Genomic DNA, 19,989 nt, shown 5'->3' on the forward strand with positions numbered 1-19,989 from the left:
GCAATGAGAAAGACTAGGCAGTCATCCACAACGTGAATAGGTTCTTCTGCCAAGCAAAACTATTCTCTAGTTACTGGAATGTAGCTGCCCCAAAAAGCACATCTCATGAAACATGCCACCTGAAACCTTCTTTGAAAACACCTTCTGAATGTTATGAGAACCAAATGAGATGAAAACATCTTTGCAGACTAGTGTGATGAAGCAGTAAGAACTTACATAAGGCAACAGAACATCTTTTTATGGCAACAATTAAAAGACACAGTATGGAGAAAAAAAAAAGGCAAACATATTAGAAAATGAAAGGAAATCTTCAGAACTCTGTAATGCACTAAACATCAGGCAGGCAAAGGAAACAAATCAAAGATTGGGGGCTGGTGGCTACTCTTAAACAGGTACCTCTGTTTATGAATCTTGCAATCTTGTAAAAGAATTTCTGTGCGTTTAGAAGTGATCAAGTAGTACTTGGTAACACACCTTTGATAATAACACTGCTAGATCCAGAAAAGCAAGATCTCTGCACAGATGCCAACTTATTCCCCACATTTTAAAGACTTAATGTTCATAGATGATGTGCTTTACTTGTATATGCCTGCATTTTACTATAGTTTTTTCCAGCAATTCAGCATTAACGTACTTTGACTAAGTAAGGCTGGTTTCAATTAGGCTAGGGTTTAAAAATTGGTTCTACAGTCCCACTGCCTTAGGATGCTTTGTTAAAAAAAAAAAAAAAAAAAAAAAAAAAAGGTGACACTTGAACAGCAACATTTCTCATGGCAATTTCTTTCTTGGGGTCATCTACAGCCTTCTGCACTTGGGGTGCTGGACCTTGGCATTCTCTGTTGTTCATTCAGCTGCCCCAGAGTTCCTGTAACCACCCAACAAGCTTGCCACAGTCAACTCTAACGAAAAAGTTATCCAAGTTTCCTTAAATCATTGCCTCAAGCACACTGGCTTTTGATATCTGTGTGAAGAAAACTCCCTTTCAAATTGTTCTCAAACACTGTGTTGAGAAAGGAGAGGATCAACTGCTAGAGAAAGAAGAAAATTCACCTCTTATTTCTTCCTGTCACAGACATTTTCACTTGGGGAAGGGGAAGTTGTTTTACTGTTGTTTTTTTTAATGCCAGTCTTGAAAGAAAAGATATTTGAGAAAGAAGTGTATTAATTCTGTCAGTATGTAATGAGCTACTGTCCATCAGCAAAAATCTGTTGGAGTACAGTTGCTGAATATTTCAAAGAAGAAGTGGAAAAACACAAAATGAAAGTTTTTGGTCACTTTCTCGTAACATATTGATGAAAACCTGAGGTGACATAAGCAACACAGAAAGACACCCATTGCATCTTCAATACTTTTTCGAATAGCAGACTACGCTCTAGGATTACCATGAGTATCTTCCCATGTTAAAAACTTACACAAAAAGAAGTAGTAGTTTTTTCCAGGCAAAGAGAACCAGGGTAGGGAAACTCAAGATTTTAAAATTAACCACACTTACCTGATTAGACTCCTATGTACCTTAAGATTCTCGTTTCACTTTACAAATCAAATGTCACCCAAAGAAAATTAATAACATTGTTCCATAAGCTCCCATTTCACAGAAACATGCCTTCTTCATCTAGAGAATCTTAAGTAGATGGTTTTTAAGACTGCTAGGTTTGAAAAATGTCTGTTTTCCCTCTGAGGCATTTCATCTGCTCTCTCTGTTCCCCACATTGCTTTTGCCCTGTAGGATAAAACTAAAGGTATAGTCAAGGGTAATGACACAATGACAAAGACCGGAGCATGAGAAACATAAGCTCAGACATTTGCAAAACCCTTCTTCTAATCTCAAGAAGATCCATTTCCATTCGGGCTGTATGTAGGATGAGAATGGCAACCACATATAGTAGTTCAAATAAGATTTCAGAAACAGAAGTCCTTTAGTCTCTTGGCCCCTTTGCAATCTTTTCACAAGGATTCAGCCGTTCATCTCCTCATATTGCTTGCCCTCATTACTTAAAATGATATAAGGAACTATGGAAGAAGTTCCACTAGGACTTCAAACAACCCCTGCAATTTAGTATTTGGAAACAGAATGAGAACATTTAATTCAGCACTAATCAGTTGTCTTAGCATAATGAACTGCCCCTCACCCATCAAGAAAGCATTGATTTTCCCAGGCAGCACACCGGACACACATCCAGTAAATATATCTCAAAATGCATCTCTAGCTCTTGGTTGCTGGAATCCTGCAAGGCAAATCCCTTGAAGCAAGCCAAAATGGATTCATCGCGGGAAGGACAGCAGAAAGCACTTTAGAACTACTTGCAGATAATGGAAAACGTTATGTTGCTTCTCAGAGATGTTCCTCTAATGGAAATGAAAATTATAAAAGCCTGCTTGTAAACTTTAGAGTGAGATCAAAAAGCACCTAAATTGCTGCAGCACTGTGGCACACCTGTTTCAATTAAAGCAATTATCCTAAACCATGGGACATTCCTGCCATCACTGTTATCAGCCAGCAGAGCGGCTGCACTTCTATTCTCAGATGCCTATTTAACTAGCACATAATAAGAATATTTTCATTGTTTACATACCATCTATCACTCATTGCTAAGCAGTGTGTGAAAACAAGTACTTGCTCTATATAAAATCAAGCCTCATGTCTTCATCAGTCTTCTCACTAAGCTCAGTGAGGTCTGGAGTGGGCAAAATGAGGTTCTACAGAGAGGAAAAGGTTCCTACAAATGGGATGAGTTTAAGCTTTGTCTTGTGGGCTTTCTCTGTAAAGAAGTCTCATTGACCTTCCCTACAGTCACAATAGGAACACAGAGCCAGATAAGTTCCTGAGGTACCTTTCTACAGCATGGACCTGACACAGGTTGATTACAAAGATACCCAACCTGACAAAGCTACCATTAGGCCCATGTCCCGGTTTCAGCTGGGATAGAGTTAATTTTCTTCTTAGTAGTTAGTATGGTGCTGGGTTTTGGCTACAATGTGAGAACAATGTTGATAACGCACTGATTTTTTAGCTGTTGCTGGGTGATGTTTATACTAAATCAAGGACTTTTTAGTTTCTCAGGCCCTGCCAGCCAGAGGGCTGGGGGGCGGGGCACAGGAAATTGGGAGGGGACATGGCCAGGACAGATGACCCAAACTAACCAAAGAAATATTCCATGCCATATGACATCATGCTGAGTATATAAACTGGGGGAAGAAGGAGGAAGGTGGGGACAACTGGCATTATGGTGTTTGTCTTCCCAAGTAACCGTTAGGCATGATGGAGCCCTGCTGTCCTGGGGATGGCTGAACACCTGCCTGCCCATGGGGAGTGGGGGATGAATTCCTTGTTTTGCTTTGCTTGCGTGCACAGCTTTTGCTTGACCTATTAAATTGTTCTTATCTCAACCCTCAAGTTTTACATTCCTTTCTGATCCTCCTTCCCATCCCTCGGGGGGGGGGGGGGGGGGGGGGGGGGGGGGGGGAAGGGGGGGGAAGGAGTGAGGAAGTGTGTGCATGGGGGGGAAGGAGTGAGGAAGTGTGTGCATGGTGCTTGGTTGCTGCCTGGGGTTAAACCATGACAGCCCAAAAAGCTGTTTCTCCTGAAGAGTGAAATGGCCTTATTCCCTGCTTTAGGCCTCTCTGTGAATACATACGCAAGTGTAATGATTATCACAGCATCTTCACCTGTGAACATCTTGTCATTCACAGCTGAATACCTACTGATTGACATGTGCTCTCATTTCTAAAGAACAAGACTAAACATAAACATGTGATACAGAGATCAGAACTCAGTTCTCTGTTTCAAGGTATACCTCATCCTGTATCACCACCACCACAAGACAAAATTTTGGGTCACTATAGTCACTTCTTTGAGAGAAAAACCACACCTTTGGTAGATTTTAGCACAATATAATTGGATAATTCAGAAATGCTTTAGACACATACAAATCATGAAGAGAAAAATATACCATAATGACAGGATAAAGAGGAAGTATATACACTACTTTTTTTATGATTGCTGTGGAACAAGTCTTTTAGGTCACGTGAAAACCTGAACAAGCTGTATCAAGTTTGTATTAACTGATGCTATTGCTACTAAGAACAAACAATGCCCTTATACTATCACTGTAACTATAGATCTATAAACATGAAACCTTTTTAGAAGTTTCAATTTCAAAATTTCACTGTTAGGGTATACCAAAGTGACCTTACTTATTTTTTGGGTTTTTTTGCCAGTGTTTCTCTTCTCAGACTCTCTCTAGATGCCTAACTTACTCCAGGGATTTTTGGATTTACGATTACATTTAAACTCTGCTCGTTTAAATTCAACTTCTTAGCTTTTTGTTCTGCTTTCTATTGTTTTTTTCTCTGCCACCTTTGATTCCATTGTTACTTCAGTTCCTCACAAATTCTTACCTCAAATTTCTTCAAAATAAGAAACAGAGGATGGAAAACATTTTCTGCAGATACTAACTATGCTAGAGGAAACAGTCTCATAAAATCCAGTACATTTACTTCTATCACAAGAGAACATACCTCAGAAAACAGTGCCTAAGTACCAAAACAGAAAGCGCTAATCTTGCAAGCAAAACAATTTGGGCATGTTGCTGTGGTTCCAACTGCTGTGATCTGGGGAGGACACACAGTAGCACTGCTGTATCAAACACAAAGAAGGTGTCTTACACATTAAGTAGTGTAATTTGTACACCAAGGACTGGGCAGACACTGATCATCAGACAATCACCATTATATGACAATGTTTTTCAATAAATATCACCACTTACTGCAATTTCTGCTGAGATATTTCTGCATTCCCTGAATTTGTAATGTGGTCAAATGCACTGAATTAACCATAGATGACATCTCAACAGTTGCCAAGTTAAGACTATCATTGACACAAGAAAACTGTCTGGTAGAACTCTCTTAAAGCAGTCACAGAATCACAGAACAGTCTGGGCTGGAAGGGACCTTCAAAGATCATCTAGTCCAACCTCCCTGCCATAGGCAGGGACACCTTCCACTACATCAGGCTGTCCAAAGCCCCCATCCAACCTAACTTGGAATACTTCCAATGATGGGGCATCTACAACTTCTCTGGGCAACTTGTTCCGGTGTCTCACCCATACTTCTTTAGGTTTCTAAAACTAGTTTTGTTTGCTGCATGTCAGCAGAGTATCCAGGAAGGGCTTCTGACACCCCATGAATCAAATAGATTGATCTTCTCCTCCTTTTGCAGACTGGTTTTAAATTCATTTGTTATGCATCTCATTTACTTGAGCGTTCACTCAGAAATTAAAGGAAGTGTGAGAAGCAGTTTCAATTTGATGTATAACATGTCTAAGCCATGAGGCTGTAGAAGTGTCCTCCCATTTCAGCTCATTTCTTCTGTCCCTTTCTGACAAATACGTGACAGTCACCAACACCCCTCCCCCCCAAACAATAGCCAAAAAACCCAAAATCAACAAGACAAATCTCTAATCAGCATTGGGCAAGCACTTTATATTTTTGTGTTGACCTTTTCAACAGCATTTACGGTAATGATTCACACAGAAGAAAGTAAATGAAGTATAAAACTATTACATAAATATGTGTGGCTTCATAAAATGAGCAATGACAGAGCCAACAGTGAGTTAGAAACCAAGCTAAATAAAAGATTCAGCAACAACCTCAATAGAAAGTTGACATCTCTATATTAAACCCATCTCAGCTTCCTCTTTACTGCCTTAAGACAAAGATCCTCGACACTAGCTATGTTACAAACTACTTTTATTTCTGCCTGTCAGACAGAAAGAAATCAAGTTAGTCACATGAGTGCAAGCCTACCTTCACACAATTCACCCACAGGATTACAAAATTAACCGTGATGCCCAAATACCATAAAGCTTACATGAGATTCAAAAAATGTCTTTCCAGCAAGCCTATCTCCTCAGTATAAGTTTAATACATACAATTTATGTCTCCTCCCTGCAAAATATAAATTCTCAAATTATTACCAGTCCGAAAATAGGACCAAACCAGAGAGTTACCTGAGCACCCATTTTGAGTCCTCCTCTAGCAGACAGCCCTCACAGAAAAGTTTAATGTAATTACTACTACCTTTGACCAAATGGGTTGCTTCCTGGAAATGAACCAATTGGAACTTCTGTATGTTCTGATTCTTGCAAACAGATTTACCACACCATATATACATACCTACTATACTTTTCTGTCATTGCTGTATATTCTCACTGTTGGATAGAAACAGGAAAACCAAATCCTTCTTGAACCAGTTCTGCAACAAAACTAACCCTTACCTCATTACAGTCAGAGAACCTGTATAGTTCAAATTTACAGTAAAACTCAGAAGCTTGAGGGGCACAGAACAGGACCAAGGAATGATGAAACGTGCTGGTTTTTTACATGATCAAGCCCTTCACTGTTTGACCAAATCTAAATAACCAAATCTTTACTTCCCTCTTGAATATCCAAAAAAAGAAAAATCTTAAAAGAAAAAACAGGCTGAAGATAGCATAGGTTGTATCGGGTATGGCTGAGCTCCATAGCAGCCCTCATAGTGCTCTCTGCTTTGTATCAGTAGTTAGAAATGTGGTGATAACACATCAGAGTTTTGGCCACTGCTGAGCAGCGCTCACACAGCATCAAGGCTGGCTCTCCAACATCTCCCCTTGTCATCAGTAGGCTGGGGGTGGGCAGGATCTTGGAAGGGGACATAGCCAGGATGGCTGACCCAAACTGACCAACAGCATATTCCATACCCTATGACATCTGGTCAGATATAAAAGCTAAGAGAAAGGGGGGGGGTGTGGGGGGTGTGGGTGTGTGTATGCATTTGTTATTTACAACATCTGTCTTTCACAGCAACTGCCACACGTACTGAAGCCCTGCTTCCTGGGAAGTGGCCAAACATCGCCTGCTGATGGGAAGTAGAGAATAACATCTTTTATGTATGTGGAAACAAAGGAAAACAACCTTTGCTACTGCTTTATTAAACTGCCTTTATCTTGACCCACAAGTTTTTTTCCATCTTATTTTCTCCATCTAGCCCTGTTCTGCTAAGGAGGGGAGTGACAGAGCACCTGTCATCTAGCCAAGGTCAACCCACCACATAGGTCTGTCACCGCCTTCTTTCCACATACACTTTATTACTGTCTAATCTAAGATTCCTCAAGATACAACAGTTTAACATGCTACTATATGCCACCTGCTCACCAGTAACTGCTTGCATGTTTGGTATAGATATGAAATAAAATGTGCAGTCTTACATTTCCTCCTCTGAAGTGCATACCTCCCATGCTCCATCTTACAGATTATTCTTAGCTATATAATTACTAGTTATAGTTTACTGCTAGAACTGCACAAACAAAACCACAAAAAAACCCTCACTGCTATCAGAAGAGGCAATCCTACACATTTCTAATATACAGTTGTTTATACCCATTCTGGCAACCTATTTTTTTATTCACCACTTTGATCAACTCTCCAGCCTGCTTTGCCTTGCAGTTGCCTAAGCACTTCAGTTGACAAAAGGGAAAATGAGGCATGGAATAAATACAAACCTCTGAAACTAATGAGAGAGGAAGATGGCCACTCGTAGCAACAACTATGGCTTAGTCAACATTAATATTCAGTTGAGATCATGCGTATACTTTTAAAACACATCATCTGAATGTTTTAAAACCAATCCACCATTGTTTTTATATCTCATAAAAAAATGAGAGTTTTAAACCTCACCAGGCTTTGCTTCACCTTACCAACTAGCCGTAAAGCACATAAACCGCATACCATTCAGACGAAAGTAAAGCCAAACAACGTGCTTTGGAATTGCACCTAATATTCACCACCTTCTAATGCCACAGGGTGAGACTACAGCGAGTTCAAAATAAGCTCCCTCTAATGTATCCTGCATGTCTGAGGTCCTTAGCACCTACTGCTGGCATGTACAACTCCCCCTCTTTATGGAACACTATTTACCAGTGTGGAACTAGCCTTACAGCATCTGGGAAACTAAGACCTGAGAGTGCTCGCTGACTTGGCCACAGACACTCAGTGCTAAACTGCAGGTAATGTGAGCATGCATCAGAGCTCCCACTCACTCTTGCATGTTTGTGCCAAAGCAGGTTCCTCAAGTAACACGGCTACTTTCAATTCATAGCTTGTACAGACTGTAATGCTATATGATCCTGTAGTCCTTAATGCATTTATAGGTACCTGGATTGGCTAATTAGGACTATAACAAAATGAAACACTTGTTAAATGAAACGCTTATTAAGACATTAAAATTCAGTGAACAAGACTTTAACAATATAATAAGAATATAAATATCCACAAAGAAACCATATTTGAGTCATTTTCAAGAACTGACAGTTGCTTAAATATCTTATGACACTTTTCATCAACCTGATCTGCCAGCAAGAAACATAAAACAACTAAAAAAAAAAAAAAAAAAAAACAGAAAAAAAGAGGAATTTACGTTTGGAAACACTCCTCTAAAGACTCCTACTGCTTTAATGAAGACTTAGATTCTTAACTATAATTTATTCAGTACTGGATTGTTTCAGGCAAGCTTTTTTGTTTGTTTTGGGGGTTTTTTTGCTAGGTGAGTGTGAAAACTTTGCCCTTTTCAGTATACTGAGCAAAATACACTTTTGAGGAGAGTATATACATTTTGGCAATTTAAATTTTACAGTGCTCATCTGTGACATAAACGTGGCGATAGAAATAAAATAGTATAATTGACTTCTATGATAGTTTAAATTAATGTTCAACCCTTGATTTCTGATTAAAAGCACTAGCTTTTCACAAAAGTCTCCAAAACATTAAATCCAATGAATGACTTGTCACAGCTTCAAAGGATAGTTCTGCCTTTTTATGACGTTATTTAATACATGTTTTAAAGAAGGGGTTGTGTACAAGATTAATAATAATAATGATCATTATACATCTTCCACCATGAACAGCATGGACTTAACAGAATGTGGGAGTACAAAATTTCTGGTATACACTATCTGCTTGCAAGCTAAAGCACAAGAATATGGATTGCCATTTTAATGAATTCTATAAGCTTTGGTGTTGAAATACAGGCTGCAAGCTTGCCAATGAAACAGAACTGTTTTTAAACTCCCATAGAAAACCAACTGACAATAGCTTGGCAAGAGCACTACAAGAACATTAAAATGAAACTGTTCTGAATGTACCCTGTAAGCAGAAAATATTTCTGTTTCCAAACTGATAAATGTAGGATCTGCCTCAAACTTCCACAGAAAATATATTTTCTCCAGTTCAATCATTACAGACTCTTTCATGCATTAAAGGCCAAATTAGATTTGGCATCCTCTAAAATTGTCAATCTTGAGCAGGGAACAGAATTTATAAGGGAAAGGAACAAATCTGGAAGTTTTGATGATAAGATTATAGCATTATAAAACCAGAATGCAAGTATGAAAACCTTAAAAAGTTTTGATTAAAAACTGGCAAAATTTCCCCCGACAGTGCACAGCAACTAAGCTTCATTGATTAAATAGAGTTATTCTGACATACTAGCCTGGGGAATCAGCTTAAGTGAAATGCTCTAGTAGCAGACATCGGGGGGGGGGGGGGGGGGGGAGGGAGGAAAAAAGATTTATTGAGTTCTCTGCATTTTTATTGGATTTTCTAGATGATATTGAACATTCATTCCAAGCAAGATGTTTTTAATTCTTTGATTCAACCTTTATCGAATTTTCAGGTAACGTATCCCTACCTTTTAAAAGTACTATTTAAAAGATTCAGAAAAAATTGACACGTAAATTATCTTTAGATATTAAAAGTAAAATTAAGCTGCTAGAAATTACTTTCTGGATATAACTAAAATCATTTAGACACTCATAAAGATGTTTGTGTGGTCTCTCTGGTTTACTTAAAGGCCTAATCGACTTGCTTTGAAATCAAAGTGAATGGAGACTCATAAATCACACTGATTGTTTACTTCAGTTTCCTGAACAAAAAAAAGGCATTTGAAAATTAAGGATGATCAAATAGTTATTTTTCAGAGGGCTCTTTTTATATTTTTTTTTTAAGTTGGATCTAAAGTTGTAAACATCTTAGAACTGATTGAGCCACCTTCTCTTTTAATGCTCAGCTAAACTGAGCATATAATGCAAAGAACTTGTTCAAGGTAGATATAGTCCACTCATACACCATTAACCATATTGGCCACCTTCTAAAATTTTTTCATACATATGCTCAAGCACACACTCCTGGCTACCGATACATGATTATCGGTCATAATTAAATTCTGTGAATGCTACTGCAAACACTTCAAAAAAATCTCAGTAACAAAACCTTTGTGAAATCAGTGTGATGAAGGATTTTCATAGAATCACAGAACAGTATGGTTTGGGTGGGAAGGGACCTTAAAAATCATCGAGTTCCTATGATGGCTCCATCGAGTGGAAGGCAGGGACGCCTTCCGCTAAACCAGGTTGCTCAAAGAGCAAATTCATCCAGCCTGGCCTTGAACACTCCCGATGATGGGGCATCCAGAACTTCTCTCAGCAACCTGTTCCAGTGTCTCACCACCATCCCAGTGAAAAATTTCTTCCTAATATCTAATCTAAATCTACCCTCTTCCAGTAATAAGCCATTAACTTGTCCTGTCACTACAGGCCCTTGTAAAAACTCCCTCTCCAGCTTTCTTGTAAGCCCCCTTTACGTACTGGAAGGCTGCAGTAAGGTCTCCCTGGAGCCTTCTATTCTCCCCGCTGAACAACCCCAACTCTCTCAGTCTGTCTTCATAGAAGAAGTGCTCCAGCTCTCTCATCTCTATGGCCCTCTTCTGGACCCACTCCAGCAGCTTCCATGTCCTCCTTATGTTGGGAGCCCCAGAGCTGAAAGCAGTCTGCCAGGTGGGGTCTTGCGAGAGCAGAGCAGAGGGGGAGAACCGCCTCCCTTGACCTGCTGGCCACGCTGCGGGCGCACACTGCCGGGTCATGTTGAGCTTCTTGTTAACCACCACCCCCAAGTCTTTCTCTTCAGGGCTGCTCTCAATCCATTCTCCACCCAGCCTTTATTTGTGCTTGAGATTGCCCCCACCCATGTGCAGGACCATGCACTTGGCCTTGCCCAACTTCATGAGGTTTGCATGGGCCCACCTCTCAAGCTCTGAGGGGCACCTCCATACCCCTCTGAGTTACCTACTAATATCACCTGTCACCTTCTCTTAGTTGTGCTGATTGTTATAGGGGGAGCAGATCAGGCTGCCTTACTCAGCTCTAGTGTCTCTCCTGATGTGACGGGTCTTTCCTCTTCAGTCTGCAGAGCAGTGAAGTGGTTCTGCAAGGGCAACTCAGGCTTTGGGGAAAGTCTCTTCCTCCTAAGGGCTACTTGCTGTTGTAAGCTTCCATTCTTCTGCATATTGATTTTATACTGAATACTTAATATTCACCAAATTTCCCACCATTTCTTTTTAATTTTTTTTTTAAATCTTATTTTTAAAAAGGAAGCTAATCAAAGTCAGAAGATACCTGGTTTTTGCTGTTTGTATGGTTTTGTTAAAAAAAAAAAAGTGATTTCTGTCAGTCATGCATATTACAGTTTAAGAAAGAGCAAGTGCCCAAGTCTTTTCAATCACATAAATCTTAATAAATCAGAGGAACACCACACTTGTGGGCTTCTGCTATAAGTACTGCTTGTTTTCATTTAGTTCCCACTATCATATCAGCATTAAACTGCTTTGAAGTCTATACTGTATTTAGCCTTTCATTTTTACAGAAGACACTGGCATTACTTAAGATGGGGGCTTTTATTTTCAGTCCTCAAATAGCTCTAAATGGTCCTTGTTCAATTCAATCCAGGCATATTTTTTTCCTTTCAGCTATTTAAACTGTAAATGTTTAATGAATAAATGAAAATTATGAATAATAGAAGGGTGTACTATATGAATGTATATTTTAACATATATTATTCAATTTCCTAAAAGTTCAATTCATAAACGCTATACCATACATTTTTCTATTTTTAAAAAAGCTTTTATAATGTTTTGTATTTTCCATTAGAATATAAATAATGCTTACTATTTCAACCATACCTCTAATCTGCTATTTAAAAAAATAAACAAAACCCCACCACTTTTTGTTGAATACAGTCAAACTTGAATTATTTATTCTTCATGAGTTAGCATTCCCCTATGCCATTGAGAACAACTAAGAAATGTAGTATTCGGGGGGGGTTATTTGGAAGAAAGTATAATGATAAGTAGCGAGTGAAAAATATTACTTCATTACATTTTTACAGGAAAATAGCTTGCTTTGTTTGAGAGACAGAACACATGCATGTCCTCAACACTGAGAAACTTGGCGGGTAAAGTATTTTAAGGCATGAACTGAAATGTGTATTCACACAAGGACTTAAATAGATTAGAGAGCCCTTGACAGGATCTCAGTGAGGTCTGGAGGGACAATATTGCTTATCTTTTAGTCTATTTCTTGTAATAAGTGTTTTACCTGGTTAATATGGTATATATAGAGTAGGGGATCTTGGATCAGGTATTAGTTCCTAGATCCAGTTGCAGTATTCAGTTGCACCTTAACTTGGTGTCACAGCAAAACTCAGGCATCCATGAAAAACTTTCTTCCTTCTCACATCTGATGTTGGTTTCCATAGAAAGAAAACCCAAGAATGCAAGCTGGACAAAAGCTGTAGTACACTTCAGCAGGAAGACCAGGCACAGCTATTAAGTCACTTGAATGATGAGATAGGTGTTTTCCTTGTGGTTTTAAGAGGTTTTGCTAAATAGAGTAAGATGGAGAACCTTGTAAGAATGTACTCTCCTCATTCCTTCCAAATTCTTTACCCTAAAGTCATGTGCAAAATCAGGAAACTGCTAGAACATGTTTCACAAGGGTAAAGAGAAGAACAATAAATGCATACAGGACCTATGGACTTCAGAGCTACAAGAAAACTTTTCTTCCTCTAAAATAAAGGAATGAAGAAATAAAGACACCTACTAAAATATTCTATTGGAAAAGGGGGAAGATATTTGCAGTTCTTTTCTTCAGCTATGAAAACCCACAAGATTCAGCAACTCACTTGAAGTTTACCAGCACATACAGAGATTAAAATACAAAACTTGAGAAAAGATATTGCATTTCAGCTTCACAGCCTTACATTAATTGTGTCTAGCTCTTAAACAGAAGCAACAGCAGTTATGAAAATCCCTATTCCCTTTTTCTAAAGAACATCCTTAGGCATATACAGACATAAGCACATCACATTTACCACACACAAATGAAAAATTTAAAATGCCAAGTCACCAATGAAGTTTTAACAATTTTTCACCCTTTTTTTATTTGCTTTTCTTTTTTGATTTCCTTATTTGAACAGTGTATTTAACAATAATAATAATGAAGTATTGCAGTATGAATCTGTACTTGATATAATCATAGAACTCAGAAATAAAACTATAAGGTAGTATACATCAAGACAGCTGGACATGCTACAGACAGCATTTCCAAGAGAAGCTCACTACTCTTAGTATCTGAGGAACCCACTACTGCACTGACCACTGGAAAGGTGGAACATACACTTGTAAAACCATCTCCTTTCATCTCAGCATCCTTTAAGAGCTTCTCTAGACAGGAAAGCTAAGCCCTGCACTGCACATTACAAACCACCACTATGTCCAAACTCTGCATAGATGCTCAAAGACTGCAAAGAGTTGAATAGGCTTTGAAAATAGGTTTGTTTTTTTCAGTTAAAAGCAAACATTACTATTACTACTATTTATATATTTATTTTTACTTAGTAATAAGGGTCCTGGGTTTGTAGCACTAAGACATTCCTACCTTGGGTAACATTCCTAGTTTTCTATGTCATTCCTAGACAAGCTGTTTAATTTAGGACGTATTATCTTTCTTCCTTTTTAAAAAATATTATCATAGTCTTAAAGAGAGTAATTCAGCACCAAGACAACAAGTTTCAATGGACCATCATAAATACTAAAAAGATCAAAATCTTTCTGTGCAGCATCCCACCCAAGGGAATTCCTATTGCTACAACTATCATATTCTTTATCTAGATTTAGTTTTGGGTCTATCTGCACAGCAAAGAACTGCTGTACAAAGACTCACCCTTTGGGTTTTTGCACACTATTACAGCACCCTGAACATTTGACTCTTTCTACCCTCACCAGAACTACGTTTTCTTTGCTTAAAATAGTATGGGACCTATAATTAAGTGTATTCACAACAATTCTTGCTCTGACCTGACAGAAGACACAAATGTATCTTCTACATGTGCCCCAACATTAACAATAGTTTTCCAGCATTCTACATACACATAAGAGAGCTACAACTCTACCAATCATGTTTAAGTCAGTTTTTATAAACAGACAGCAGAAGCAAGTAATAATAAATGAATAAATAAATCTATTTTTATCCTTTTCGTGTTTTGTTTCCCCACAGGTTGAAAGGTACTGCCCTGAAAGTTCTCATGCAGCTGATCAGTTAACATTTACTACAGACCTGCATATTTTCAGTATCTGCATTACCTATCCAAGATTTTACTTTCAAAAGACTGAGTACTCACAAACACACCTGTGGTAAAATGCAACAGTAATTCCTAAGTATTTTGAAAAGAAATCCCAAGTATTTCAAAGAAGGTAAACAAACAGGCTTTTAAAAAACATGGACATTTAAGAAAATCTATTCATGAACTGTCTGTCCCACATTTTCAGAAAAGCTCGTCTCCTGAAAATAATGGGAACTACTTGGCACTACATGCTCTTAAAAAACCTTGGCATCTTTTCAATAACATCTGTCACTTATATTTTTGAACTACACTGATACTACCTTCATGATCAAAAAGGAAGAAGCTTTCCTTTCCTAATTGCAATATACATTACTGTGTACTTCAGGGTTAAAATACTCTGAATCAATGCTCAGATGGTATACTAGTAAAACATTGCTCTCTGATGAAAGTATCACTGAATGCAGATATTCCAAATTGTCTATACTCAGACAGTAACTGTATTTCCTATAGGTGTTTTGAGGTCTCATTCACCATAAAAGCAATTTCAAGATACTGCTAAAATGATTTATACTTACTGTTGTAAATTCGTTTTTAATAGCATGTAATATTTGGCAATAATGAAGCATCATTAGTTGGCAATTGGTCATATAATAAAAATGACTGCTCATCACCCCTAAGTTTACAAGGAGCAATGAAACATAGCCACAAACTGAAGCTATTTATAATCTCCTGTATAAAGTAGCAAGTTATTTACAGCTGTTAAGCATGTGATCTGAAAGCAAAACAGTGCTTTCCAGACTCAGCTATACCTCTGCTTGAACTATCTCAACATCAAAAATGTGTAAGCCTTAATTGTACACAAAGACTCACAAAAACATTGAAAAATAAAGTAATGATGGGGACTGCTTAAGACTAGTTTGCTTTAACTGGCAGGCCTGCAATTGCATCAAATTATACTCTGTGGCTTAGTACAACGACTCGCTTTCTTACTATGCAGGGAGCCAATAAACTCTAAATAATAATCAATATTATCACATGAAATAGGTCCTAGTTTAAAATTTAGATCCTGGTATTTGTGACTCTTATCATCTTCACAGTGGTTTCAAAATGCCTAGATATTTAAAATAACATTCTGAACTTACTACTTTTGTTTACATTTAATAAAACCTAGCTGTTTATCACAGATCACATTGTAATAGTCTGATTTTAATTTATACAAAAGGTTAAGTCAACTTTATTTTTTAATGATAGCCAGAAATGACTGGACCTTCCAGGAGGATATAATTATATCACAAGCTATTGCTGCTGTTTGCATTGTGGCACTTAAGGTTACTAGAGGAGTTAAAACATTCTTTATTACCTACAAGCAAGTATATAAGCTAACCTAATGCTCAAAGACCAGCTTCAAAAGATACACAGACAAGAAAATAGGGACACTTGGACACAAACATTCTTCTTTTCAGAAACTGAGATTACTGCTTTTCCACCATTACTGTGGCATCAGTGATACAATTTTTCAAATGTGAGTGGTCAATTGCTTGCATGCAAACTTCAGTAATCACTGCTTGGAAGAGAAGGGAGACCAGAGAGGATTATCATTAGGAAAATGCCTTAGAATCAACTTTTGAACTTCAATCAGCAACCCAACACTTCTGAGGACAAATGGTAGCTTTGTATTAATCATAAGGTACTTGAGTTTCAAAGCTTAATGGATCCATTTTTCTTCTTCCTTACGCAATGTATTTTTAAAATATCAAAATCTAGTTTCTAGCCACCACTCGCCTGAAAATGGTGTGCCTGGAGTACACACCGGAATAATTTCTTTACCCACAGTGAAGATCTCTATTTATACATTCTAAGGAGACAGATTTCAGCTTTAAAATATCTGAATATTATATCTTTGTTTCTCACTGCAGAAATACCAAAATGTTTCATCAATAACAAAAAATAGGAACTTCCTTTCAGAATAATAAGACTGTAAACAGATGACAGTATCTTTTTGCAGTACGGGCTTCTTTGACACTCAAATTACTAATACATTATTGGTAGTAATATTAATTATTCATATTATGATGTTATTGCTGAATATGCTTCAAAGTTCCACCACTAGACCCCTTAGATTTTGAATCAAGTCATGGTCTGAGACCTATTTTGTCCCTGAAAGTGAAAGGGTTTAAAATTTTTTAAGGCTATTAAAAATTCAAGTGATCCCCAATTCTCAGGAAAAACAAAAGTCAAGTATTAGTTGTGTCTATTCACAGGCCAGATTCCCTCACAGAACATCTGTCATGTAAACACTGCCCCAAAAACAATTGGATGCACAGAAATGTACATCATGTAAATAAAAGAGTTCACAATGGAAGACCTCAGTGCTGGTATTTATGTTCATAAGTATGGAGAGGAATGACAACTCAAACACAGCATAGCCATTTGCAAGTTATACTGCCACTACCTCCTACCTCAAGTGAAGACAGATGTCATCAAGGATCATGCATAATGGATATTTTATTTCTACTAGGTACAGCATGTTTAATGGAATTTGCATAAAGGAGTTTATCTAGGCTACAGTTTCCTACAAAGTACTGACAAATAACAAGTTTGTCCCTCACATCAAGTATCCCAAACAGGTTTCAGATTTGTGCTAGACAAATCCCCCCAAATTTGGGCAACCCACCCAAAGCAACTTCAATACCTCACAGCTAGTGTTTCATCAGGAGAAAACAGACCTCTTCTCACTGTGGAAAGAAAGGTTTGGTGCCGCAGTAAAACTGCAATAGAGGGGTCTATGCACTGAGGACCCAGGTGACTGAGGCTTGTGCAGAGCAATACATGAAAAAAAAATGACAGAGACAGATGACGACAGAGTAGAAGGCCAGCATATTCACTGCTGGATGAACCTACAGTTAGTTGTTTCCCTGCCAATGTGTGGAACTGGCTGCCAGCAGCTGGGAAACTAGACATCCCTCTTTGGTGCCCTTATGTATTTGCTCAGCAATTACTCCAACAATTTCACATGCATACTCTGAGCTTGACTGCCTTTATTCAACAAAAACCAGACTTTATAAACTGGATGTCCCCAGGCCATGCACAATTCTATACCATCATTTATACAAAATGATCACTAAGCAAACGTTTGATTATCAGAATACAACTGACCAGTCACATCTAGAAATATGTTTGCCTAATAACTGGGATAGTACATGCATATTTAGAAATGCTGTTAAACATGTGGTTTTGCTCATGCATACTACTTTTTTCTTTAAAGAACTGTGAAATACTGCAAGTCTAGATAGAAAATCCTACCTGCCAAAGGCTAGGTAGTAGTAAAAAAACTACATCCATTTTACAACCAGCCTTGGGCAGAAATCAAAGCAGTCCTGAATTTTGGCATTTTATCTAAAGCGAATGTATTACGCAACAGTTGGGAAAATCACTTTGCCTTTCCTCTCTAGTGTTTTCATCTGTATAATGAGAGTAGTAGGTAAAGGTGGGTTGCAATGCTAACGTCATTAGAATGCTGCATTTGATAATTAATATATTATATGGTTACTTTGATGTTATAAAAGGATATAAAATATTAGTTACTCTGAAAAAACCTGCCTTGACATCTGAAGTAGTCATTTAAAATGGTGAACCAGAACAGTAAACCAATGCATTGAGTCACCTTTGCAGAGTCAAGCTTTCAGATCTCTCTTTCTTGATTCCTCATTCATAAAGAAAGGATAAAACATCGTCCCATCTAATGGAGGAGTCACAAAGGTAAAGCTGAGCTCCCTGTTGCAAGCATGTCAAACCTCTAGCATCTAGCTGCACATCTTTCATTTCCCCTTTAATAAGTGCCCAGCTTTGCTGTCACTGGTTTGATTTATGTGTTGCTGAGCCTTGCAAACGCACATGAAGAAAACAGGAGCAGTAAATACACAGTATTTCTGTGAATAAGGAAACATGACTGGGAAGAATGAACACAGGGACATGGAGTCAGGGCTTTCTGGTTCTGATTCAGGACTGCCTCTGTTTTACACATGACCTTCGTAAGTCATTTATCTTTTCATCAATTTTTTTTCACCAGTAAATGGGATGATAATACAGCCCAATACTACCAAGGGACTAATGGAAGGTACAGTAACAGTTTTGAGGAACACAAGATAACGTGACAAACACCCATAAAAACATAAATAAGGAAATGAGTATTTTTGTACAATGTCTAGCAAGGTTTTACTGTATGGTATAAAATAAGGCTGGATCCTGAATGCTGAAAGACTGGAAAAGGATGATCAGTTTTTAATTAATACCATAGCATATGATTAGCCAGTTGAGACTATCCCAGAGTGAATATACAGGTAAGACAGAATTAACATTGCTCATACAACTTTTATTCTTTCATGTCCTAACTCTCCAGTGCCAGACTTCCTGCTCTTCAGAAAAGTTACGTTCTGTACTGCAAGACAGTAATAGGCGCATTGAATACTACTTGGAATTCAGGGTTATTTTCAAGGAAAAGTTATCTAAAACTGCCTTGAGGTACCAGGACCAGCTACCTCAATAAAAGCTCTGGCATAATTTGTCATGAAAACTGGTAACAGAAGCTGAAATACCAAAAGGAAAAAAAAATTTTTTTTGGACCAGCCATGCTAACTGGGTATGCACCCAATAAGCACGCAGCCTTATCAAGAAAAAGCAGATAATACCTCAGGTAGGTTTCTCCACGCACCAACGTGACACTTGGACGACAACCTGAGGAAGCCAAGGCACTTCCCGGGGAGCAGCGCATCCCATTTCTCCACAGGAACCTCACTGCCACACCACCGCCACCGCCCCTCACCGACACCCCGCCAGCAGCCCCAGAGGAAACCACCGCACCTGCTCCCGCGGGCATGCCCTCCTGCTCGCCGACCCCTCACGAAATTACTCCTCACCCACGAGGCCTACCTGGGCACGGCTCTGGCCGGGCCGCAGCCCAGCCCAACCCGACCCGACCCACCTCCGCTCGCCCCCGTGCGGGCTGGCGGCTGTGGCGGGGCGGCCCCCGGGCCCTGCGCCAACGGCTGAGGCAGCGGGCGGGACGGGCGCGCGCCCACCCTCACACCCCCGCCCAGCCCCCCCGCCCCTCACCGACCTGCCGGCCGCATGGCGCCGCCGCCGCTCCTCGCTCGGCCCCGGGTCAGAGCGCGCTGTCCCGGCCGCTGAGGTTGCCGCCTCCGGGCCGGAAACGTGGGGCCGCCCCCGGCTCCTCCCGGCCATGGGGCTCCGCTGCCCGCGCCGCCCCCCCCATATTCCCGCCGGCGGGCAGCGCCTGCGCCCGGCTCTTGGTGGGAAGGGTGAGGGGACCCCGGCAGTACGCCCCCCGCCCCCGCCTCCCTCATTAGACGCCGGTCGAGAGCCCTCGGCCGTCGAAGTTGGTGGGATGCGGAGAGAAAATGAGAAGGCAGGTGAGCCTCTCTAGCTCCGCAGAGAGTTGGGTTTAGTGCGCTGCTGCAGCAGGGACCCCAGGTCACCCCAGG

At 39.4% G+C, this 19,989-nt stretch overlaps 1 protein-coding gene across 6 annotated transcripts in view; it reads right to left on the reverse strand.

The window, feature by feature from the left end:
- The window catches only part of BANK1 (B cell scaffold protein with ankyrin repeats 1), a 167,069-nt gene extending 147,307 nt beyond the window's left edge, over positions 1–19,762 (reverse strand). Inside the window, exon 1 of one of the 6 annotated variants that reach the window (XM_055796562.1) lies at positions 19,605–19,762. Coding sequence is in view for 5 of the 6 variants with exons in the window: in XM_055796558.1 (XP_055652533.1) it covers positions 19,605–19,617 (13 nt within the window). In the remaining variant the exon portion in view is untranslated. The remainder of the gene's footprint in view (positions 1–19,604) is intronic. The other 5 variants (XM_055796558.1, XM_055796557.1, XM_055796560.1 and 2 more) reach the window with 5 other exon arrangements.
- Between the last annotated feature and the right edge of the window lie 227 nt (positions 19,763–19,989).

Source organism: Falco peregrinus, chromosome 2 (genome assembly GCF_023634155.1).
Source record: "Falco peregrinus isolate bFalPer1 chromosome 2, bFalPer1.pri, whole genome shotgun sequence".
Classification (NCBI taxonomy): domain Eukaryota; kingdom Metazoa; phylum Chordata; class Aves; order Falconiformes; family Falconidae; genus Falco; species Falco peregrinus.